Genomic DNA, 26,056 nt, shown 5'->3' with positions numbered 1-26,056 from the left:
TGAGCCAAAGCCAGATGCTTAACTGAGTGAGCCACCCAGGTGCCCTAGAAATGGAATTTCTAAATTTAAAGCAGCAGGATAGTTTAACTGTAAAATCCCAAGTGACTGAGTTGGAAATAAACAGTGAGACACATACTATCTTATACAATTCATTCCTGTTTGCATTTTTTTTTTTATTTTTTAATATATGAAATTTACTGTCAAATTGGTTTCCATACAACACCCAGTGCTCATCCCAAAAGGTGCCCTCCTCAATACCCATCACCCCCCCTGCCCCCCCCCCCCCCCCCCATCACCCCACGTTTTTTTCTCATTTTATAAACTCCTTTTCTTTTGCGCCCCTCCCCCCCCCACCTCTTTTTTTTTTTTTTTTTTTTTCTTCTTTCCTTCCCCTCCCCCATGGGTTTCTGTTACCTGTTTGCATTTTAACTCCACTATTAACCTTAGCAAAGCCAGGAGGGCTATTGAATTTTATTTTCCTATTTTATACATATATATATATATATATATATATACACACACACACACATACACATATATATGTATATGTATATATATGTGTATATATACATATATATGTATACACTTTTCCTATTTTAGACATTATACTAATTTGTGTTAATCATTTTAATTATATATATATATTTTTTTTATTTGTTTAAATAGAGATCTAGAGAGCAAATGGGGGAGAGGCAGAGGGAGAGGGAGACAGAATACCAAGCAGGCTCTGCTGCTGTGAGCGCAGAGCCTGACGTGGGCTCAAACTCATGAGATCATGACCTGAACTAAAATCCAGAGTTAGCCACTTAACTGACTGAGCCACCTGTACTCCCCTACAGTCAAGCATTTTGTAAAACTTTCTTCCACATAACTATGTAAGGAGCAATAAATTAAATGTTGTAAAATAAAAACTGTCTTCCTTGCTCTTGTAAAATGTATCATTGAAGGAATAGATAAGGTTCAAAGTGGGCCTATATGGCCTGAGGTTTTCTATTAAAACACTTTTGCTTTGTCTATAGTTTGAATTGCCATTCCCTAGCTCCATAATATTGGTCTGGGAAGATTCTTGAGATACACAGCTTTGGACCAGGTATAATTTGTGTTGGTCCAGCTGCTATGTTCTGGCTGCTCAGACTGACACTGAACCTCTATTCCAAATCAATCTTTGTTTCTTTCTTTTTTCTTGTTTTCCTCTTTACAGTTCAGTCTTTGTTTCTTAAATAGCCACTATGGTTATCTTCAAGCATCAGTGTTGGCCTACTCAATAACTGGCCAGAGGCATTGAATGATTTGTTCAATAAACATTTACTGAGGGCTTATTAGGCCAGAGGGACATAAAAGTGAATAAAATTCTGTTCCTGCTCTCGCAGAGCTTATAAATAAATGGGCAGGCATATAGAAATATATTTGGATCCTGAGACTTAAAAATGTTTTTATTTCAAGTAAGTGTCTTAGAAGAAATTAGTATTGCACAGGAAGGACTGGACTAGGTTATTCTCTAAAGAAGAAGGCAGACTTGCTGGTGGCAGCTGGAATGATCAGCCTAAGAGCAAAGAAGAAATGAGGATGGTTGAAAGGATACAGTCATAAAGGTGTGGAATCTGCTGTACATTCAGAATGGAAGGGATAAATGAGTTTAGACTTGTAAATGGTGTTAAAACAACATTGATTACCTGAAGCAGAAGAGATGACGTTATAGCAATATAGGTAAAGTTAAGACAAACTTGAAAGTGAGACAAAATTGAGGGGTACCTAGGTGGCTCAATTGATTAAGTGTCTGACTTCAGCTCAGGTCATAATCTCGTGGTTTGTGGGTTCGAGCCTTGTGTCCAACTCTATGCTGACAGCTGGAGCCTGGAGCCTGCTTGGGATTCCATGTTTCCCTTTGTCTCTGCCCCTCTCCTGCTCGTGCTCTCTCTCTCTCTCTCACACACACACACAAAAATAAATAAACATTAAAGTCAGACAAAATTGAGTACAATTTCTAAGTATATGGCTTTGGGTAAATTACTTAACCTTTCCAAGCCTCACTTTCTTCACCCACAGAATGGGGATAAAACAGCATAGGGATTGGTGTGAGGATAAAATATCATGCACAAAAAGAAAGCACCTAATTAGCTATTAGCTATTAGCTATATTAGCACCTAATAAGTCCTCAAAATGTATTAGTTGTTACGATCATTGTTACAGATATGACCTTTCTTCTCCAGTGACTGTAGGGGCAGGTAGGAATATCAAGACTTGAACTGGAGGTAGAAGCAAAGGGAACCAGCAGGAAAGGAGAACTGGGTTGCCTCTTTCTAGCCTCTGGCTAGAGATCCCTCTAAATGGAGCCTAAGGAAATGCCAGCTGCAAGAGCCAGCGGGGCCCAGGGGCCCAGTCAGAATGCTCAAGGGCCCTCCTGAGGATCACCTGTGGTCAGACTGCTTCATATCCTGTGAACTGTTTTGTATAAATATATTGCCATGTATAAATAATAGGTGTATCTATCTATCTATCTATCTGTCTGAAAGGGTAAACAGCAACCTTGACATTGGTAACCTCCAGGAAGGGAGGTGGATTTGTGCAAAGGGTAGAAGGAGGGAGATTGAGGACTCGTATTTTTTTCCCCTTATACCTTTATATTGTTTGAACTTGTCATAATGAGAATAAGTTCACGTGTTGAGTAAAGAGAAGTAAAAAGAAAACCAATCTGATTACAAAAAAAAAGAAAAAAAGAAAAAAGGTGAAGAAAAGTTACCTGCAGAAACTACTTGCGATCCAAGTCTTGATGCCTGGTTAAAGCCCCAGCCTCTGAAGCGACTACTGGGTTAAAGTTCCTGGAGAAAAGAGGAAGTGAGGTGTCCGGTGTCTATGTCATGTCTGCCAGTACCACAGGGCGAGGCACCTGGCAGGCAGCTCCCACTGGAATGAACTGCTCCTCTAATTCAGGCATCCACTCTAAGGCTGGAAAAATTCAACAAGTGCGTGGAACATCAGAGACCTTCTGGAAATGCTGAATTTGCTCCGAGGTTTCCTGAGGTCTAGCCGGCTTCTCTGGGCAGTCTTCAGGCTCAGGAGCCCAACCTGGCCCTCTGTCTCCTCTCCACCCTGCTCTCTTGGCCTCCAGCAGCCCTCTCTCTTCCGGAGTTGTGGCCTTCCCAAGCTTGCTTCCCAGCTCCGCCCCTCTCTCTGGACGCATCTCTGGGCCCCATCATCACCCGGCGCCGGGCCCTCCCTCCCACCCCCCTTTCTCCTCCCTCCTTCCTTCCCTCCCTTCCTCCGTCTCTCCCTCCCTCCCAGCTCCTGCACCAGGAAACGGCCCGGATCCTGGCAGCGGCCTGACCCGTGAGATCCCTAACCTGGCAGGCAGGAGGGGTTGGAGACTTGCTGAGGGTGGGGGTAAAGGAGGAGCTGGGCTGTTGGATTGCACTGGGGGGAGCCGGGAGTAGATACGGTGTCGGCAGGAAGCCCTTGGCCCTGGGTTTCCTGGGAGGACAGTCATTAAACATGGATTCGGCCACACAGCTGGTAGAACGTTGGGGGCAGGGGCCGGTCCCGGGAGCTGCACCCCCAGCCTTCTCTGTCCAGACTGTGATCCATGGCCTTCCCCGCCTAGCTCTGCTCTCCCCCTCCCCTTCCCAGGGCTCCACGCTGGCCAGGAGGATGAAAGGCCCCAGCTGGGGGCTCCTTGCCACCAGCGCTGGGTCCTAAAAGCTGCCATCCAGGCTGGGTGAGTGTCCCCTTCCTTCTCTGTCCCTGGCAGCCCTTTGCTTCTCCCACCTTTTCCTTCAGCTCCTGTCTCCTCCCCCATCTTGTGCCTCTGCCAGCATCTTCACATCTTCCCTCTGGGGAGGTACTAAGACCCTAAGCTAAAATGGTGTGTATTGTGGAAAGGGGGTTTGTAGGGGGGTTATAGAGTTGGTGTTTTTTTTATTATGGAAAGAATCTAAAGTATTTTAAAAATAAAATTTACTTGTTTTACATTTAATTTAACACATTACAAATTAATGGTCAGCCCCTCATGCTCTGGCCTCTCACCTTGACTTAATTCCCACATTCTTGCTCCTCCCTGCTCAGTGGTCTCTGAGCATTTCCTCCCACCTCTCACTGGGTTGGCCAAGCCTGAAGTGCCCCTTCTGGCTCTCTGACCATATATTCATGCCAGTCTTTCATCCTTGACTCTTACAGCTGCCCGGATGGCGACCCCAGCCTCAGCCCCAGACACACGGGCTCTAGTGGCAGACTTTGTAGGCTATAAGCTGAGGCAGAAGGGTTATGTTTGTGGAGCAGGCCCTGGGGAGGGCCCAGCAGCTGACCCACTGCACCAAGCCATGCGTGCAGCTGGAGATGAGTTTGAGACCCGCTTCCGGCGCACCTTCTCTGATTTGGCAGCCCAGTTGCATGTGACCCCTGGGTCAGCCCAGCAACGCTTCACCCAGGTCTCTGATGAACTCTTCCAAGGGGGCCCCAACTGGGGCCGCCTTGTGGCCTTCTTTGTCTTTGGAGCCGCACTGTGTGCTGAGAGTGTCAACAAGGAGATGGAGCCACTTGTGGGACAAGTGCAAGAGTGGATGGTGGCCTACCTGGAGACACGGCTGGCCGACTGGATCCACAGCAGTGGGGGCTGGGTAAGAAGCTTCTCAATTGCTGCTCTGCACACCCCTCTGCAAAGATGGTCTCCAGAGGGAAGACAGGGGTTCTGGCTGGAGGCTGGGGTCTGAGTCTCCCTATTTGGGTGGAATCAGATGCTCTCACCATGGGTGTCACGCACTCCAGGGCTGCCAAGCAGTCATCACTGGATGGGCTCATGGTCCAAAGCAGAGGACAGAATACACAGTGCCTGCAGGGAAATGGCATCCAGCCATCAGGAGCTTTTTACACCAGAGTATGTGGCATGGGTGGGGGGGTGTCAGGGGGTCAGGAAAGCCTTGGCAAAGGATGCCAGTTCTGAGCAAAATGTTTGGCCAGGGAAAGGCTGGGATTCACTTGAGGCAGAAAGGGCAAATGAGCCAGGCGCTCATGGGGGATGATTGGGGCTTGCAGCCAGTAGAGCTTTGGCTGGAGAGGAGCTGGGTATGGGGTAGTGCTTGTAGTGGATGGAACTGGAACTCTTCCTCTCCTCTTTCCTCCACTCTTTCCTCTCCTGATATCCCTTTCTCCTTTCTCTCCTACTTCCCTTCTCTCCCACAGGCGGAGTTCACAGCTCTATACGGGGACGGGGCCCTGGAGGAGGCGCGGCGTCTGCGGGAGGGGAACTGGGCCTCAGTGAGGACAGTGCTGACAGGGGCCGTGGCACTGGGGGCCCTGGTAACTGTAGGGGCCTTTTTTGCTAGCAAGTGAGAAAGTCCAGGGCCAGGTGGGGCTAGGTGTAGTTGGGGGACAAGAGAGCAGGAACAGAACAAGAGAAATGCCCTTGGAAGAAGTGGGTGAATGGATGGGCATGGAATGGGGATGGGAAGGGGCAGGGTACTATGGGAAGGAGCTGTGTGTGCCAGGCAGGCAGTCGGAAGGATGAGCTGGAGACATTAGGGGATGTGTTTGGAAAGCGAGCAGGCCAGGAGATGGAGGCATTCCAGGGTTGGGAGGAGGTGGGAGAGATCATGCCTATAGGTATAGGAACACAAAACTATAACTAGAGCTTACTTTGTAGCCCTAAAGAAGGAGGATTTGCATAAGGGGTTGTGTCTCCATTGGATGAGTGAGATTTGGGGAAAAACACCAAAGGCACATCCCTTTGGAATGGAAGCTTGGAGTTCTCAGGTGATAGGGAGAGGTGGCTGTGATGTTGGGCTGCTTGGACATGTGTATGCATGTGCACACGTGCTTGTGTGCATGCTAGGCTGCTTGTCTAACATGGTGGCGGCCGTATTCACAGAGAAAACATTCCCTGTTGAAGTGGCAAGAACAAGGGGCAGCTCTCTGCCCCTCCTCTCAACTCCCTCCTCCCCCTCTCCTTGTCCTGATGCCTCAAGGCTATGGGAAAAACACTGTATCCAGAAGAGGGCTTTGGGCACTTTTCCACAGAAAGTCATTTGCAGGGCTTTGGAGATAAGTTTTGTAGCTGGCCCTGTTGCTTCACCGTCCCTATTCCTTGTGCATCATGCACTTGCTGCTGCCTCCTGGGCTCTGACAGAAAACAGGGCCGTGGAGCCTGCAGTGGGGGTGGGTGGGGAGCTGGACCTACCTGCCGCCCTCCTCTCCCACTGGGGCACACTGGTGCCTAAAGTGTTCCCTGTCTCTGGGACCTTCTGTACCCAAACTCAAACTCTAAATTGGGACTCTAATTTTCCTTGTGAGTGTGTGGAGGTAAATGCTGATCTAGAGTACAGTCTGGGTCTTGCACTGTGTCTCAGTGAGACTGTTGATGCCTTGAGAGGAACATTCCAGCTCTGAACCCCATAGGTGTGAGGGTGACCTATACTCCGTGACTGGCCTATTCCGTGTAGTGGGCTTTGGTGCTGCTTTATCAAGGGCCAGATATATGGGTTCTAGAGTACCTACCATGACCTAGAAGCATTTATATTTTCTTTGAAGCCACGCTGTTTGCATGGGTGTTACTTGTCTGTACCTCTGAGTCTGAGGACATTAACTTTAGAGCTCACAGTCCTCTAGAACAGATTCCACTTATAGCTTTTTCTTTTGAGAAAGAAATGATTTCACTCCAGATGCATGCCCTGAGCCAGACCTCACTGCTGCACTTCCCAAGGTGCTAAAATTGCTGCTCTCCAATGCTGACTTCAGACACAGTGCTCTAGAACCCTGCCCTTGATCCTGAGCACTGATCAGCTTAGCTAGACCATGGTTGACTCTTCTTGGGATTTTCATTTGGTCCCAAAATGTGGCAACATAGTTGTACTCACAAGAATGTGGGACCAAAATTGGCCTCAGGTGTTTAGCCCAGACTTTTGCTTTTGAGAGAGGGCTGCACTTTTTAATGGTATTTATAGGGGAGGTGGAAGACTGCATGTGCCACTTGGTCCATCGTGAGTATGCTGATACCAGAAACTCAGAGCTGGTCTGTGGCAGGCAGTTGGGGTGGGGTGGGGGGTCTCTGACTTGCTCAGGACAAACTAGACCAGTGGTTTTCAGGCTGCTTGGCAGAGCCCTGAGGTTTCCTAGGGGTTGCCTCAGGAGGCCTTGGGGAGGTGAAGGGAGGGGGTGCTGAGCAGGCTGGGCTACTTGTCCTTAAACAGAATAGCTCCCCTTGTAGCTGTCTTACATATCGGGGTTCAGGGTAAGATTTTATTTGCATTAAGGGGTTTGCTGCTGAAAAAAAAAGTTGGAAAACCACTGACTAGACCATCAGCTCCAAATTGGAGCCTGTGCTCCCCCAGGTTTGGGGCAGACTCCACCCTCCCCTCTACCACAAGACCACCTATCCCTGTTAACTCTCCTGGGGGCCTTTAGCAAACAGGAGCAGCAGGGACCGTGGTCAGGTAACTGAAATGCCCTGCTCTGAGGCCTTCACACCTTGGTAGAAGGAGAAGTTGTTTTCTGAAAGGGTAAAGGGCTTGGATTCCCAGAAGCATAGCTTGAATGGGACCGTAGTGGGCAGTTTTGATCTGTCCTGTTCTTGAGGGGCAATGGAAACCCCAGAGACTCTTCTGTCAGGGAAAACTAGAGACTCTTCTAGAGCCATATAGTTCCTTGGGATTAGCTCTTGGCCAGGAAGGCTGAGTATGGCTCCCAATTTTTAAATCTATTTCATTTTTTAAAAAATAAGGGAAATAAATCTAATTGCCATTTTTCAGAGATTAAATAGGTAGAGAGGGTGTTTCTTGCTCTCCAGAGCCCAAAGGGACATATAGGGATTTTGCTTAGGCCAAGGAAGGAGCAGAAGTAGGGCAACTAGGTCCTGCGATTATTAATCCTACTCCCCACTTATTCTAGGGTATATACTATTTTAGTTTTTTAAATCATAAAATGGCGAGAGAACAGATTTGGTTAGTTTAGAAGAAAAGAAAAAGCTCTATAAATATAAATATATATTCCTGTATTTTTATTTAATAATTTATAAATATCAAGTTCATTTGACTTTTATTTTTGTGTAATATGTAATGGTCGTATTAAAAAAAAATAAAGCCCAGAAGTTTAATGAGAAGGACTGAGCAGGGTTTGTGACTTCTACACTCTATAGCCTGGTGTCAGGACATTTCTTGATCTAATCATCTCTTCGTGACCTTGTTAATGGCAAGAATTAGAGTAACAAGGACTTGGGAAAGTGTTGAGACCATAAAGAAAAGAAAATCAGAGTTGTTCCCCATCTCCTAACCCCTGCCAAATGCCCAAAGCCAAGAGCTCCATCTATGTCAACCCAAATCTTTTTTTAATTTTATTTATTTAAAAACAGGTTTTTTTAAGTTTATTTATTTTTGCGAGAGAAAGACAGAGTGCTAGTGGGGGACGAGCAGAGAGAGGAGAAGAAAGAGAGACACAGAATCTGAAGCAGGCTCCAAGTTCTAACTGACTGAGCCACCCAGGTGCCCCTATGCCAACCCAAATCTTAAGAGGGTGTGTATATACAGTACTTTGGGATGGCTATAAACAAAAAACAAACCAAAACAAGGAAAACTTACCCCAAATCTTTGTGTGATGGTGACCAAGTCCTCACTTGTGGTTCGGCCTCTAATGACAATGAGCATTTCTCCCCATTACTCACTTCACTTCTGATATTCATTAACATAACATTTCATGTTATGAAGTGATAAATGCTATAAAGAAAAATAATTCATTAGCATGGAATTAGGAAAGTGTAACTGTAAATTTCAATGTTAAATAGAATAGTCAGGGAAAACCCTCATTTCTAAGGTGACTTTTGAGGAAAGTCATGAAAAATGAAATTGGAAAAATATTTTTATTGATACGGAAAGATGTTTCTATCTTGGTAAAAAAGAAAATAGAAAACAATATATACAGTATGATCCCACTTTGCTAAAATAAATATGTAAATATGTGTGTGTGTACATGCCTCTGTATGTATTTATGTACTGAAAATTTCAGGAAGGATATATGCCAAAATATCATTAGTGATTATCTGTGGGTGTTGGATTTTACTGGTGTTTTATTTTGTTCTTTTTACTGTCAGTATTTTCTGATTTTTTTTTATAAAGAACACATATTTCTGGTACAGCATATTAAAATAAGTTTAAGTTTTTAAAAAGTTAACGAAGCAGAATAGAAAATAAGCAGCCCAAAGGAGGTTCTTTCTCATTTAAGTGCACACCTCACTTCCCTGCAAGGACAGACCTAAGGAATTAAGGTAGGCGAGGCTAGACTTTGCATTAGAAAATAATTGAGAGTTGGCTCCACGATAGAGGTAAGTATATGATCAAGGTTTCAAGGTTCTGTATCAGCACTGTCCAACAGAAATATAACGCAAGCCATATATGTAGTTTTACATTTTCTAGTAGTCTCATTAAAACAAAAAGGAACAGTTATAAAACTAATTTTCACAATGTTTTACTTAGCCCAGTGTAAAAATTATTATAGTTTCAACCTATAATTAATATTAAGTAATTATTAATTTATTTTACAGTCTTTTGTTCATACAGAGTCTTGCAATTCCGTGTATATTTGATACTTTCAGTACATCTCCAGTCAGACTACTCATGTTCCAAGTGCTCAAACCATTTGTGACTAAGAGGTACCATATTAAATAACGTAGTTCTAGGTTATAGAGAATTATTGCAGCATGCAAAAAAAGCAAGAGTTAAAAGCAGGAATGAAACTACCAAAAAGCCAAGTATTTATGTTGTTTAGTAAGAAAACTTTTCCCTTTTGTACAGAACTGGAGTTGCCCTCATCCCCTTTTAGTGATTTAATTCTTTTTTTTTTTTTTTTTTTAAGTTTATTTGAGAGAGAGAGAGAGAGAGAGAAAGAGAACGCACACATAGTGCATGGGAGGGGCAGAGAGAGACGAAGAGAGAGAATCGTAAGCAGGCTCCGCACTGTCACCATGGTGCCCGATGCGGGTTTTACACTCACAAACCATGAGATCCTCTGACCTGAGCTGAAAACAAGAGACAGACACTTAACCGACTAAGCTACCCAGGCACCCCTAATTCTCCTTTTTTTCCACTATCCATTCACTTCTATTAGCACATGTTTCCTTCTTCTGGCACACAGCATCAATGAGTTTCCATTTTCCCAAAATTCCATGGCCCTCTATTGAGAGGTTACTAATGAAGGAAAATTATACTCATAATGGGTAGATTTCACATCATTGCATAATAATTTTTTACAAATTCATTCTTAGAAACTTATCTCTTTGATGTTCTCTATGCATCAACAACAGGTAAGATATTAAAATTATTATGGAAGATCATTAATGCAGTTACCATTTATTGAATACAGAGTGATGGGCAATGAGAATACAAATATAATTATGATGATGTCCCTGCCTTTTACAGTTTACAGTCTAATAGGGAAGTATCTTACTTTACAAGTCACCATTCAAATATCTTTTTAAATGTGTTTGTAAAAGTAATCATGCTTATTAGAGTAATTTGGGAGTTGGAAGGTTTTTTAATTTTAAACAAAAATAATATATGATATTGTGGAAAAAAATCATAGAACATAGAAAATTATGAGTCAGTTATAATCCTACTACTCAGAAATTACTACTATTAATATTTTGGCGTATTTCTTTCCCATCTTCTGTCCGTGCTTATATTTTATGATCATACTGTATATACAATTTTCTATACTACAATTCTGCTTACCATTATATTGCAGTTTTTCCTTGTTACTAAAAATGTTTTGAAGGCATAATGACCATATAAAATTACATCTATGTGTATATAATAATTTTCCTGAGTATGCCACTTGGACATTCAAGTTGCTTACATTTTTTTCACTCTGATGAATGTCTTTATTCTCAAATGTTGATCCAGTTTTTAGATTATTTCTTTAGAGCAGATCATAAGAAATACAATTACTGGTTTAAGAATCTCAACATTTTGAAAGCTTTTAGTACATATTACCAAAGGAAACATCGAACTGATTCTTGCTCCCTTTTTTCCCCTGAAGTCCAAGTTATTTATTTTTTCAGTCCAAATTATTTTTTTTATTTTAATTTTCTTAAATGTTTATTTATTTTTGAGAGAGAGAGAGAGAGAGCGAGCATGAGCGGGGAGAGGCGGAGAGAGTGGGAGACACAGAATCCAAAGCAGGGTCCAGGCTCTGAACCGACAGCACAGAGCCCAACACGGGGCTCAAACTCACAAACTGCAAGATAATGACCTGAGCCGAAGTTGGAAGCTTAACGGACTGAGCCACCCAGGTGCCCCAGTCCAAATTATTTTTTTAAAAACTAAGACATCATAATGATACTTTAATCATACTTTATATACAATTTTATATTTACTTCTTTGGCCTAACATAATTACTTTTGCATGTTATTACACACTATGTGTAAACCTTTTAATAGGTGCATAATAATCTTTGGATATAATAACAACTTGCCTAAACATTTGTCTATTGTGGGAATTTAGTCTTTTTCCGAATTTCAACATCATACATAATGTAATTTTTGTGTATTAAAGCAGACCTTGTAATAATTTTGACCTAAGTTTCGAAAGTTGGCTCTGAATTCCCTGCTCATTTTTTTCTTTTTTTAAAAAATTAAAAAAAAAATTTTTTTTTTACATTTATTTATTTTTGAGAAACAGTGAGACAAAGCGTGAGCGGGGGAGGGGCAGAGAGAGGAGACACAGAATTTGAAGCAGGCTCCAGGCTCTGAGCAAGCAGTCAGCACAGAGCCTCATGTGGAGCTTGAACCCACAAACTGTGAGATCATGACCTGAGCAGAAGTCGGACGCTCAACCGACTGGGCCACTCAGGCACCTCCAAAATTTTTTAAAATGTTTATTTATTTTTGAGAGAGAGAGAAAGAGAGAGAGATAAGCAGGGGAAGGGCAGAGAGAGGGAGACACAGAATCTGAAGCAGGCTCCAGGCTCTGAGCTATCAGCACAGAGCCTGACACAGGGCTCTAACTCCTGAATGGGGAGGTCACGACCTGAGCTGGTCAGATGTCCCACCACTTTTTACCACCTACTCACTGCTAATTAGTTCCATGACTTGGGTGTTACTTCACTCTTTCTTCATCCCTAAAACAAGTTATAGTTTTGGAAATATTTGCTTCATAGAGTTGTTAAGGATTCAATGAGATATAATAAGGAATCTAGGATTGTACCTATTACAAAATCAAGTGCTCAACAAAATTAGGATTTGAAGCATTATTTAAAAAATCACATTTCCCTTGATTTGCCTGATTAGCTTAAATCAGGCACCAATAAAACATCAACATCTTGATTAGGTTAAGATTAGTAGAAAACCTTTTTCTTCCAGCGACTTCACAATCTTTTAGGGTTTGTCTTCGGTGCTCACGTTAGTTCTCCCAGACCACTGGAGCTGCGATGGCTGCTGAAGTAATTTTCAGTGAAATTTTAAGAACTATGACTCTGCTCAGAATTCCCCTGTTCCTGAGGTAAGGATTTTTGAGAAGTGAGGGTGAGGGGAAGAATGGGGTATATTGAAAAGCTTTTGACTTTTTGGTTTGCTAACAGAGATCTCCTCTTGTCCAAATCCCTGCCCCAGCCATACACATCCTATTGGGGTTGTCTGATTTAACTAATTTGAATGGCCCCATTTGAATCTGGCTGTCAAATCGTAGCTTGGTCTGGCCACAAATAACCCTTTTGCAAACTTAACACCGTCATTCCTTACTTTTTAAAAAACGCGTAGTAACACTGCTACAATAGGGCAACCCTGCTTTCCAGGACTAGGTCTCATTGGTTATCTCAGAGTACAAACGTGTGTTGGGAACCTGCGAGGAGGAATTCCTCTGCGGACTGAAGGAAGGTTTGGGGAGTGGGAAAGCCTTGAAAAATGAGGGTGGCACCCAGATCCCCAATAAATGCAAACATTTATTGGACATCTATTATGTACAAAGCATACTGCCCCACAGTGGGGTTGCAAATATAAGTAGGATCCAGCCACTCATTCCCAAACTCACAATGCAGGACAAAATGAGCGCACAGTGGGAGTAGGCCTGCTTGTCATGGGAAAGGAGGGGGTAGTGAAAGGTTCTTCAGTAGAGGCGATGCTGGGGCTTGCAGTGTACATGGGTACATTGCGTGTAGAGGTACAGACCTGTGTGCAGGTACACCCCCCTGGAACGAGAAGGGTGGAAATAACATTTGCGAAGTAGGCTGGTCCTGAGATCTCTTAAGGCCACTGTAAAGTTTTATTTTTACCGGGCCAGCAAAAGGGAGCCGGCTCTAAGTAGCGGCGAGGCTTGGAAAGATGACACTGGAAGCTGAGAGACCTATTAGGGAGCTGTAGCAAACAGTCCAAGAAAAAGGCTAAAACTGGAGCATGAACAGGGGTTTGTAAAGTATGCCTGTGCAAGGAAGACAGATCAGACAGGGCTAGTAGCTCTGGAGTGAAGATTCCTCCCTGCTTTTTGGTTTGGGAGAACTGGTTGGTGGATGTTGGTACCAATAACCTGGATGGGAAAAGTAAGCTTACTGGAGAGCGCCATTCAGAACCTCCATTTCCAGCAACATCCCATCTACTGATTCTTTCCTGGTCAGCAAACCAGATTCCAGAAACCGCCTCAATGTTTCCGGCCTCTGCCTTCCAACAGCTCTCTACTTGGCAACCAGTAGTGTCAAAATGGCGGCCTCCCTAAGGACTAGTCATGTGACCTCGGGTTTCCCTTGATGGAAGCCTGGCCGTCCGTTGCGGGGCAAGGTTCACCTGTCACGAAACGGGTGTTAGCCCTTCAAATCCCGCGAGCCAATCGGCATCTGAGACGGCCGGTGCGGCAAAGCGATCGGAAGACTGGTTCTTTCCCCTCACCCAGCCAGCAGCCAATCCCCGAACGTCATATACTTCGCGGATCCGCCTGGAGGCGGGGCGGGAAGCAGGAATGTCGTCACAGCTCTGGCGGTATTGTTACCTAAGGACTTGAGAGGAGGTGGGACATGTGTTGATTGACAGACCAATTCCCCTACCGGGATTTGAGAATTTGGTGCAATATCCCGCCTTAAGGGTGGGATCTTATTTGATTGTCAAGTAATATTCCCCAATGGAGTCCTAGCTGGTGGTGACGGGCAGGCTGCTAGACTAATGAATCCTCGGCGTGCCCGGCGCAGTTCTCCAATCGCCGGGCGGCGGGCCCCAGTCTGAGCGGCGATGGCGGCGGCGGCGGCGGCGGCAGCAGCAGCGGGGGCTGCGGGCGGTCGGGGCTCCGGGCCGGGGCGGCGGCGCCATCTTGTGCCCGGGGCCGGTGGGGAGGCCGGGGAGGGGGCCCCGGGGGGCGCAGGGGACTACGGGAACGGCCTGGAGTCTGAGGAACTGGAGCCTGAGGAGCTGCTGCTGGAGCCCGAGCCGGAGCCCGAGCCCGAAGAGGAGCCGCCCCGGCCCCGCGCCCCCCCGGGAGCTCCGGGCCCTGGGCCTGGCTCGGGAGCCCCCGGCAGCCAGGAGGAGGAGGAGGAGCCGGGACTGGTCGAGGGTGACCCGGGGGACGGCGCCATTGAGGACCCGGTGAGGGAAGGAGGGCGAACGAGCAGGGCCGTCCGTGTCACGGGAGGCCCAGAGCTCGGGCGAGCGGGAGGCAGGCGGGAGGCAGGCGGGGGGTGGGGGTGGGCGGGGAATAACGTGGCTGGGGCAGGGCCGGGGACGGATCCTCGACCGCCAGAAGGGGCCTAGCCGGGTTGATTCGGGCGTTATGGGTGCTTAGTATTGTTTTAGAGAAGGTAGCTTGCTTTTCTTTTCATCGTGACCCGTGTGTGGGGCGAGGGAAATGGCCGAGCATGAGGCCGCGCTCGGACGGAGAGCTGGGCGCAGCCCTTGCGTTGGTTCCTGTTAAGCTCTTCTCCATACCCTCTCCACTCATTGTAGGAGCTGGAAGCGATCAAAGCTCGAGTCAGGGAGATGGAGGAAGAAGCCGAGAAGCTAAAGGAGCTACAGAACGAGGTAGAGAAACAGATGAATATGAGTCCACCTCCAGGCAATGGTGAGTAACTGGCGGTTGCACGCGGAACCCGGGTCCTCGGAAGGGTTATGCGAACACGGGTTGTATGGGATTAGATGCTCGGGACTTTGAGGCTGCTTGTCTGAGCAATTACTGGGCAGGTACTGTGGTCATTGTCCATTGTGTGTTCCTCTGACCTTAGTGAGGCAAAAACCTGTTTTGATGATGGTAATCTTGTGCCTTTCTTTGTCCTTTTTACATGTGTGTTGCTCTTTGTTCTTTATTCTACCTCTACTCTTTGTGGAGGTTTCCAATTGGCATTTGACCTTCAAGGCTCATGGTTCTTCTTTTAGTTTGAGACCTTTTAAGAGTCCTAAGAAATTGCTCCACTACAGGGGGCTTTCCCTTTAATCCAGAAATGTTGAGTTTGGGTTCCCTTGATTTTGTTCACTTTTCAAATGATTTCACTCAAAGTTATTCAATAAACAGGGACTTGGTTTGGGGGAAGGAGGGAATTCCTGTACTGTTCTCTCTGGTTTTTAGGACTGTGTTAATCTGTTGCTGATTTGTCAAATGTTCACTGAGTACCTATTGTGTGTTAGATGGTATTCTTGATAATGGGTACAGCAGGGAACAGAGCAGACCTAAATCTTTGCCTTCACTGTAGCACTGGTGGTGGGAGGGGTACATTTATTGGTCAAATAGAAAACTAGCTTTGTTTTCCCCTCCAATTTCTTTTTTCTTCAAAGCTGGCCCAGTGATCATGTCCATTGAAGAGAAGATGGAGGCTGATGCCCGTTCCATTTATGTTGGCAATGTATGTATTAGGGCCCTGATTAGTGTTGGGGGAAGCTTTTGTTTTGGGAGTTGCTTAGTAGGAGTATTGAAAGGAACATCTCAAGGATAGGTGGTGGATTTGGGGAATATTGGGAGGGTTTGGAGGGGGTAAAAGGTACTGGTGATCAGCAGAGGCTTTAGGGTTGGGAAGAGAAAAGGATTAATTTCTTAAAGAATCAGATTTGATGTGCCTTGGTGTATATGGTGGCCCAGCCCAGAGGCTCGGCGGAGATACCTGTTGAGATGGGAGCTTGTTTGCCCAGTACCTGTGAAACATAACCCCTTTATCCCCACAGGTGGACTATGGTGCAACAGCAGAAGAGCTGGAAGCACACTTTCATGGTTGTGGTTCAGTCAACCGTGTTACCATACTTTGTGACAAATTTAGTGGCCATCCTAAAGGGTAAGTAGGGAAGTAAGTTGAGGTCATTTTAATCACATTTTAAAAGTAGACAAAATGTTTTATATTGAACAGTAAGTTAACTTGCTGTTAAAGTAAGTGGTGTTCATCTTATGAGGAATTAATGGAGATATATATCAGGAGTTGCACGTAAATGCTTTCAGAGGCCTTTAGATAAAGATGAAGGTTAGTGTGGGTGTATTCATGAGCTAGAAGAGAGAGGGACAGCTTCTGCTTAGCCCTAACTGGTTCTGCTATATGGAAATCCAGGCCCTGTGGATACTGTTTTATAATTTTCCAAGAGTAGCTAGAAATTTGGATTGAAATCTTGCATTTAAGAATTTTTTGAAAAGTAATAAAAAAATGTGGATGTGTTATTACTTGAGTAAAGCATGCCTAAAAATTGGATTTGACACATAAGCTGCTTTTTTAAACTTCAGATAGATAAAATGACTATTATTATTTTCAGGTTTGCATATATAGAGTTCTCAGACAAAGAGTCAGTGAGGACTTCCTTGGCCTTAGATGAGTCCCTATTTAGAGGAAGACAAATCAAGGTAAGCCCCATGCCCATTGCTGTTCTGGTTCTGTGTAAACTCTCTAGGCTTATTCTGAGGCTTTTTGTTGTACATCTGTCACTGTCAGGTGATCCCAAAACGAACCAACAGACCAGGCATCAGCACAACAGACCGGGGTTTCCCACGAGCCCGATACCGTGCCCGGACCACCAACTACAACAGTTCCCGCTCTCGATTCTACAGTGGTTTTAACAGCAGGCCCCGGGGTCGCGTCTACAGGTCAGGATAGATGGGCTGCTCCTCTCCCCCCGCCTCCCATGAGCCCTGTATGTTTCCTTCTCTCCTGATCTGAGGAATCTCCCTCACTTACCCTCCCCTTGGTCTCCAGGGACTTGGTCTCCTGCCTGTGCAGGGTGAGGAAGGTAGTTGCAGGCCAGGCCAGGAGGCCAGTCTCATCATCGTTTTCTGGAGCAAGAGTTGGTGATAAGGGCTGGATCTCTCCACTTTGTTCTGAGAGATGGTTCTTCCCCCAGCCTTTTTTCCCTTGAGAGTTGGTGGCAGTGAAGGTGTTTACAAAACAGGCCAGGAAGAATGGCCTCAGAGTAGTGAAGGCACTGCTTGGACATTTGCTACTTTTCCCAGAGTTAAGGAGGAGTTGAAGATTGAACCTCCCTTGGAAGAATACCAGAGGCTAGTTGATCCTTTTCAACAGCCATGTGGGAGGATAATGAGATACTTTTTAACTGAGCCAGTGTTTTACAAGGTTAACTTTTTCTCTGGGCCTAGTGTGATGCCCATGTTGTTGCTTTATTATCGTCTCTCTGCCTTTAAATAGACAGGATAAGCATATAGACCTTGGCTTTTCATAAGATTTACTTATCTACTCCCAGGAGTTAGGGAGGATCTGATGGTGAAGGCCTGGGGTTTAGAGCTGTGGAGAACTGACTGAAAAGTGGATAAACAATAAGTCCGTTTTCTTGCCCCTATTATCTCAGATATGCTTTTTTGCCAATGGCAAGGTATTCTGTTAAATTGTCCCCTCCCATTTGCCAGGTGTGTCACTATTTCTGGGATAATGGGGTCAGTTTTAGGATACTTGGAAACTTCTTTCCCCCCATTCCCTGCACTATAACTGGGGCAAGGGCCCATGGGGAGGGGCTTGTGCTGACTCTTAAGTGATTATGTTAACACCTAACTCTCCTTCTTTCTTCCAGGGGCCGGGCTAGAGCGACATCATGGTATTCCCCTTACTAAAAAAAGTGTGTATTAGGAGGAGAGAGAGGAAAAAAAGAGGAAAGAAGGAAAAAAAAAAAAGAATTAAAAAAAAAAAAAAGAAAAACAGAAGATGACCTTGATGGAAAAAAAAATATTTTTTAAAAAAAAGATATACTGTGGAAAGGGGGGAGAATCCCATAACTAACTGCTGAGGAGGGACCTGCTTTGGGGAGTAGGGGAAGGCCCAGGGAGTGGGGCAGGGGGCTGCTCATTCACTCTGGGGATTCGCCATGGACACGTCTCAACTGCGCAAGCTGCTCCCCTTGTTTCCCTGTCCCACTTCACCACCTTGGGGGCTGCTCAAGGGTAGGTGGGCATGGGTGGTAGGAGGGGTTTTTTTACCCAGGGCTCTGGAAGGACACCAAACTGTTCTGCTTGTTACCTTCCCTCCATCTTCTCCCTAACTTTCACAGTCCCCTCCTGCCTGCTCCTGTCCTGCCAGGTCTACCACCCATCCCACCCCTCTTTTCCGGCTCCCTGCCCCTCCAGATTGCCTGGTGATCTATTTTGTTTCCTTTTGTGTTTCTTTTTCTGTTTTGAGTGTCTTTCTTTGCAGGTTTCTGTAGCCGGAAGATCTCCGTTCCGCTCCCAGCGGCTCCAGTGTAAATTCCCCTACCCCTTGGGGAAATGCACTACCTTGTTTTGGGGGGTTTTGGGGCGTTTTTTTGTTTTTCAGTTTTTTGTTTTGTTTTGTTTTCCTTTGCCTTTTTTTCCCTTTTATTTGGAGGGAATGGGAGGAAGTGGGAACAGGGAGGTGGGAGGTGGATTTTCTTTATTTTTTTAGCTCATTTCCAGGGGGTGGGAGTTTTTTTTTTAATATGTGTCATGAATAAAGTTGTTTTTGAAAATAAAAATTGTTTGGCCTTTTGGGTGTAAGGGTTATTTATCTATTTTCCTATTTTCTCTTAGATCCCAGATGGCTGTTAATTCTCCTTTGTGGAAGTGCTGGTGTTGTGGAGGGGAAGTTCTCATTTACGAATTAAGGAGTAGGAGTTAAAATTACAACTAACAGGAACATTGTGTATTTAGTTGAGGATGATGAGTTTTCTGGGTAGCATGTAGCCCTGATTGGCATTTGAGGTAAATCAAATGAGCCTGGGAATGTAAAAGAACGGCCAGAAGAGAGTAATCTGATAGCACTTCAGTGTGTACTCCTGAGTAAATTGAACATGCAAATGAATTATCCACACCAGCAGCACTAGATTCTTAGGGGTATCTGGGTAGCTTTTCTTGTCTTTACCCCAAAGTCAGCTCAAAAAATGAGGGAGAAAGTAGTTAACTAACAAAAACCATGGCAATATCTTTTCTAGCCATGCAGTGACCACTTACTCTGTTCAGCTAACTCATTTTGAATCATTCCATTAATTAGGACTTAACTAACTGGCTTTTACTGATTTAATATCCTTAAGTTTAGTAGTTGGTCACATTAACACCAAATTTCTCTATTTTGTATTATGTCAAATCGGTATCCAGATTCCTTGGGTACTACTACATTGTGTTCCTGCCCTTCTGGCCCTGCTCAAGTCTTCTCCATTACTTACAGGATTTCTAAATTTAAACCTTTATATATTCTGTTGCACCATTAACCTCTGTTCCCAGAATATTTTGTGATTGCCTCCGACCTAGGTATTCTCTTCAGTAATCTTAGGTTAAAGAAATGAGTGTCCTATATATCTCTGAAGCCTTAACCCACTTCTCCAATGGCTTTGTATTCTGAATTCTCAGGTCAGTATTGACCACTTCAGCATTTGCTCATTTATTGTACTGTTCCTGTTGTGTCATTTGTTAAGCATTCTGCAGTGGGGGGGAATATCTGTCTGCTCTAACAACATTCAGCTAGAATAGTGTGGAGATTGCTGCAGAGGCTTATTAAGGAGTCTGGTAGCGATGGTTTCAATATTAACTTTGCTAGAATGTGAGAGGTCTGAAGTAGCTTGATGATGTTAATGCTGGGAAGGTCTCTTCTATCCACCAGGGGGCGTTAAGTGGCTATCTGCAAAACCCCTTCCAAATTGCTGGATCTTGGACAGGCGAGTGTCATTTTTTTGACCCTTCTTTGTTTTTAATTTTATATGTCCAGTCAGTTCTCCATATCCTGCCCATTCTTTCCATGCTATTTTAATTGCTTGAGCAACTCCCCATCTTAAAGTGGGCTCCTGGTAGATGTCTGACTCCACAAACTTAATGTTGCCAGAAATGCCCCTGTTCTACCACCAGTAATTGTAAACGCAGATGTGGAATGAAGTCCTTTCCCAATTTAATTCTGATTAGATTTCCCTGTCACATCTTGTTCTACATGTGATGCCCTGTGCATTGCAGTTAATTTTATTATATTTCATTTATTGCTCATGCTGTGCCCATTCCATCTGCTCTTTCAGAATCGTAATGTATAAAGCCAGGCACTACAGCCAGAAACCTTTCTTCATTCCCTAGTGATTATGAATCACTCCTGCACTCAGGGCAAATTGCTTCTATCTCTGTTTAGTACTTCATAGCTTTATAATTAAAACAATTACATCCCTGTTTCCCCACTAGACTGCAAGCTCCTTGAGGGTATGGATTGTGCCTTTGTATAACTTAGGTGCTCAGAAGGTGTTAATTCACCTTGGGGGTTCCCTTTATCCTGGACCTGCTAGTTCTTACCCTCACAAGCATCAGATTTCTTTCTTTACTTGGTCTTTTCATTTTTCCTGCATCATCCTCAGTGATTTTAGAGGAAGTAGCATGAAAGGAAAGTTGCTTTCCTTGGGAAAGATTGCTTGTTTTTTGGTCAGTCACTCCTGATGAGCTCCCTCTTATCTGAGGGATTGGAATGAACCTAGTCTCACATGGATCTTGTGGGAGGGAAGTGTCTAAGACAATTGGGGGAGCCTATCTCTAAGATTTCTCTGGAGTGAGAGTCTGAGTCAGGTCTTTGCAACGACAGCCCAGAGCTCTTTCAGATGGGATTTGCCCAACCTGACATCAGCAATAAAGAAAAGTGGTTGCTGTTTTTTTCTGATAACAGCCTTCCTTTTATGTATGGTTGAAATGAGTGGCCTTTCTTAAATCCAGACCTGATTTTAAAACATCTTTCAATTCTGCTAATCTCAAATGCCTTTTTCCCTTTCTTTATGCTTGTGGTAATCATTGATTCAACAAACATTTACTGAGTACCCAGCAAGTGCTGTTCTAGGTGCTAGCATTTGTTAAAGAGAAATCATTTAGTAAGAGAACTTTAATTTTATTCGCTGTAGAAAAGTGTCAGTTTGCCATACCTCTGGCATATCCCACTGAAAAGCTATATGGGTTTTGTTGTTAGATATAATTCACATACCATAAAGAATTACCTTTTAAGTGTACGATTCAATGGTATTTAGTGCAACATATATTAACCATCATCACTACCTAATTTTATTAACTCTATTTTCATAACCCCCCAAAGAACCCTATACCCATTAGCAAGCCCCCCTAATTTTTCCTCCCTCTAGCCCCTAGCAACTATTAATTTCTGTCTCTATGACTTTGCCTGTTCTGGATATTTCATATAAATAGAATCATACAATATGTGGCATTTTGTGTCTGGCTTCCTTCACTTAGCATAGTGTTTTCAAGATTCATGTTGTAGCATGTATCAGCACTTCATTCCTTTTCATAGCTGAATAATAATTCCTTGTATGGATTGACCACATTTTGACTATCCATGAGTTGATGGACATTTGCATTATTTCCTTTTTTTTTTTCTTTTTTTTACTATTAGGAACAGTGCTGCTACAAGCTACATGTTTTTTTGTGAGCAAACATTTTCGTTTCTCTTAAATACATACCTAGGAGTGGAGTTGCTAGATCATAAAGTAACTAACTATGTTTAACCTTTTGAGGAACTACAGGGCTGTTTTCAAAAGCAGCTGCATCATTTTACATTTCTGCCAGCAGTGTATGAGGGTCAGTTTCTCCAGATCCTCACCTAACTTGTTACTGTCCATCTTTTTTATTATAGCCATCTTAGTGGGTATGAAGTGGTATCTCATGTTTTTTATTTGCATTTCTCTAATGACTAATGATGTTGAGCATCTTTTCATGTGCTTCCTGGCCATTTGTATATCTTCTTTAAAGAAAAATGCTCAAATTATTTGCCCACTTTTTAATTGGCTGGTCTGTCTTTTTATTATGAATTGTAAGAGTTCTTTAGATATTCTGAGTCTTAGACCTTTATCATATATTTGATTTGCAAATATTTTCTCCCATTTTGTTGGTTTTTTTTTTTTTTTTCCACTTGATAGTATCCTTTGAAACAGAAAGGTCCTGGAGATTTATGCCTGTGTTTTCTCCTAAGAGTTTTATAGTTTAACTCTTACATTTAGGTCTTTGATCCATTTTAAATGAACTTTTGTGTATGGTGTGAGGGAGGGGCCACTTCATTCTTCTGCACGCAGATAATGCATTTGTCTCAGCACCATTTGTTTAAAAAGCTACTCTTTCCCCCATTGAATGGTGTTGGTACCCTTGTTGAAAATGAATTAACTAAGAATGTGCAGGCTTGTTTCTAGAGTCTCAAATCTATTTCCATTGATCTATATGGATGTCCTATGCCATTACTACACTGTGTTCATTACTGTACCTTTGTAATAAGTTCTGGAAGTGGGAAGTATGAGACCTCCAATTTTGTTCTTTTTCAAGATTGTTTAGCTACTCTGGGTCTTTTACATTTCATATGAATTTCAGAATCAGCCTGTCAGTTTCTGCAAAAAAGAAAGCCAGAATGTTCATAGGGATTACACTGAATCTGTAGAACAATTTGGGGAGGATTGCCATTGTAACAATACTAAGTCTTCCAAACTACGAACACAGTATGTCTATTTATTTAAGTCTTTGATTTCTTTTAACAATGTTTTGTAGTTTCCAGTGTATAAGTCTTAGACTTCTTTTATTACATTTATTCTTAAGTATTGTCTTTTGCTATATTAAATGGAACTTTCTGCATTTTGCTTTCAGAATGTTCATTGCTATTGTATAGAAATACAATTGATTTTGTACATTGATCTTGTACAAGTTTAACTGTAAGTTTAGTAGCCTTACTGAACTTGTTTGTTTAGTTCTAACAGGTGTGTTTGTGTATTCCTTAGGATTCTCTATATACAAGATCATGTCATCTGCAAATATAGAGTTTTACATTGTCCTTTACATTCCGGATGTCTTGTTTTTCATTTTCTTGCCTCATTTCCCTAGCCAGAACCTCCAGTACAATGTTGAATAGAAGTGGTGAGAGCAGACATCCTTGTCTTGCTCCTGATCTTCGGGAAAAGCTTTCAGTCAGTCATGATAAATAAGGTGTTAGCTGTGGGTTTTTCATAGATTACCTTTATATCATGGATGTTTAAACACTTGATGTTCTCCACACCATCCATGTTCTGTCATACCTCTGGACTTGGCACTGTTTCAGTCCAAATATCCAAGAAGCTTTCCTTGACTGTCCCCAAAAGAGCAGATCCTTCCTCCTCAGAGCCACTGAAGCACTTTTACATCTCCACATTTTCCACGTAGGATTGTAATGATTTGTCTCACAGTCTTCAGAGCCCTTGCAGGGAAGGACCATGCTCCCTCCCCCAGAGCTGAGGCAGCACCAGACAGTGGGTAATCAGCAAAAAATGGTTATGTGGTAGCCAGGCTAGGTTGACCGAATGAGAGGAATGAGAGTGGCCTTCATGTCACTTAATGTAACTTAAGCTTATAAATGTACCCTGTATATACTTTTAATTTTCCTTTGAATAACCCATTATGGCTCGTAGTTGTGAGTCCAACGAAAACATTTCTACAGTGTTTCATGTTCGTGAAAGTAGTCACTTCCTTATTTTCCTAAAAACGATCTCCCAAGTTCCTGGGTTGTCTTCTAAACTGATTACAGGAGAATTAATATTTTTGTGGTGTTTGGAAATATTTTCTATCTGGTGTACAGGAAGAAGATTGCAGGATCTCAGTTCTCAAAATCTGGCTACTCTACTTAAGAGTCACATAACCTTGAATAAGTTACCTTTTCAAACCTCAGTCTCCCCATTTGTAAAACCCTAAACCATGAGAACTGTTTCTCATGGGGTTATTGATCAGGCAGGGTCCAGTGAGATTATGTGGTTGGTGAATTTTAGAGCAAGATGCCAGTTGTGTTAGTTATACATGCTGACCCTTTTCACCTAGATTATGAATTTCTTAGGGGTGAAGGACTATGTTTTCCCCTGTGCTTCACTGATACTTCTTGAATGCTTTCATTTTCGTTGTCTCTACCTTTTTGGTTGAAGTCAGAGAATCTGGTTCTCTTTCAACTACCCTCCTACAGGAGCTGCTCGAACTTCCTGAGTGTTTTTTACTTTTTTTTCCCTGCCCTTCTTCCAGCAGTGTACAAAGACTGGATTTGCTGGAATGCCCCGTTGATACCATTCCTCACAATATGTACTGGATGATGTCATTAGTGTACGAATAACTCCTTGTACTTCCAAAAAGTACAGAACTTTCTTACCTACCGTCAGGTTGGTTTTCACCGAATCGCTGGAGACAGTAGTATGATCTCTTTTATCATTGGGGCTACCCAGAACTAAAAAGTGAACATTGGAATCAGTTACATTGTTCACAGACATTGTCCTACAGAATGTGGGGTACACAGTACATAACTGTGAAGGAACTAGTGGAGTTGAAAGAGCAGCCAGAAGGCCGGGTTTTGAGTCCTGGCTCTGCCATCTAGTGGCAGATCCTTCCATTTCTCTCATTTCCATGTCCTCAGTAGTTAAATAGGATAAAAATAACAAAACCAATTTCAGAGGGCTGTGAAGATTAAATGAGAAGGGTTCTTATGAGTTCTCCAGTAATGCAATTAGTATGGAGACCCCAGCAGCATGGCTTAGTTCACAGAGCTTTGGGCCTCAGATTTGGATTGGCAGAGAGGAAGGAGATAGGACCCTGGGTGCTGCAGGAATGTGTGGAGAACGGGTCTCCCTTCTCTGGAAGAGACTGGCCTCAACACTTCAGTTTCCCCAAGAATCTTTTCCAGGACTGCCTCACCCATTTCCTACCTCCAGGCCTTTGCTGTCCCTATATCCTTTGGGTCGAAAGCACTGTACTTTTCTCCTAAGCCTTTGCGTGAGGGTTTCCTGACTCTGAGTGAAGTCTCACCTGCTTCAGGATGCAGCTGTCTAGTGCCCCAAACCACTGGTCTCTCTCCTCATTACTATTTCTAGTATTAGATGGATTTTAAGGTCCCTGAAGGATGGCCTATGCCCTAAATATCCAGGATGGTAACTGGTTCGTAAGTTGGGCACAGGAAACATTTGCTGAAAGAATGAACTAACAATAACTTTTTCAATGTCTATCATGTGTCAGGCTTTTGTGTTTTTAAATTGAGAAAGACAGCGTTCTTGCCCTCAAGGAGCTTACCATCAGTTTAAGAGACATGTATAAATACATTATCTTGTTTAATCTCACAGCAACCCTTGAAGGAAGCTGGACGTTAAGAGATTTGCCCAAAGTGGTCAAGCCAGGCCAGGGCTAGTCTGAGAGGCAGGTCCTGGCACTGATGTGGAAGACCTATTCACCTACTGCCAACTCCTAGGGTGCCTTGAGACTCCTTGCTTCCAAGGGTAATGCCTAAAGATTGGAAGGGGTTAGAAAGGTGGCCATAGTGTGCATCAGTGAAGAGCTCCAGCTCCAGGATCTAATTATGTCCCAGCTCTGTCACTCATTAGCTTTGTAACCTTGAGCAGGTTACTGAGTCTCTCTGAGCATCAGTTTTCTTATCTGTAAAAGAAGAATACTACTATAGTGGGCATCCATTGTTTTTACCTGCACAACATCCTGTCCTACTTCTGCTAACAACACACAGTTGCTGCCTTCTGTCTCCCCAGTTGTCAGTAATATGGGTGGGGGTGCAGCCATGTTAACTCAAGTTAGCCAGTCATTTGCTCTCTGGAAATGACTCTTAAGTGGAATGACCCAAAGATGGAATCCCAGTGGAGGTCATTCATCCAGGTGAAGTCATACTTCCCAGACTAGGGGGCCTGTCTGGTTCCTGACCTTTCATGACTAGTTCCGCCTCTTCT

General features: G+C 43.7%; 1 protein-coding gene across 4 annotated transcripts; it reads left to right on the top strand.

Annotated features, from left to right (window-relative positions):
* The first annotated feature begins 3,394 nt into the window (after nt 1-3,394).
* Nucleotides 3,395-18,847, top strand: LOC125909686 (bcl-2-like protein 2). Of its 4 annotated transcripts, none has more exons than XM_049613083.1 (7): nt 4,008-4,610; nt 14,891-15,005; nt 15,713-15,780; nt 16,097-16,203; nt 16,670-16,757; nt 16,846-16,997; nt 17,933-18,847. In XM_049613083.1, exons 1-7 carry the CDS (start codon nt 4,179-4,181, stop codon nt 17,970-17,972), a joined length of 1,002 nt encoding a protein of 333 aa, XP_049469040.1. In that variant the 5' UTR covers nt 4,008-4,178; the 3' UTR covers nt 17,973-18,847. The 4 variants fall into 4 exon arrangements, with proteins under 4 accessions (XP_049469038.1, XP_049469040.1, XP_049469037.1 ...); XM_049613080.1 differs by lacking the exon at nt 4,008-4,610 and adding an exon at nt 13,956-14,533; XM_049613082.1 differs by lacking the exon at nt 4,008-4,610 and adding an exon at nt 14,646-14,745 and having other exon boundaries at nt 17,933-18,062.
* The last annotated feature ends 7,209 nt before the right edge of the window (nt 18,848-26,056 follow it).

This window comes from Panthera uncia, assembly GCF_023721935.1.
Source record: "Panthera uncia isolate 11264 chromosome B3 unlocalized genomic scaffold, Puncia_PCG_1.0 HiC_scaffold_1, whole genome shotgun sequence".
NCBI classification, from domain to species: Eukaryota; Metazoa; Chordata; class Mammalia; order Carnivora; family Felidae; genus Panthera; species Panthera uncia.
This window is presented reverse-complemented; position numbering and strand designations above follow the sequence as displayed.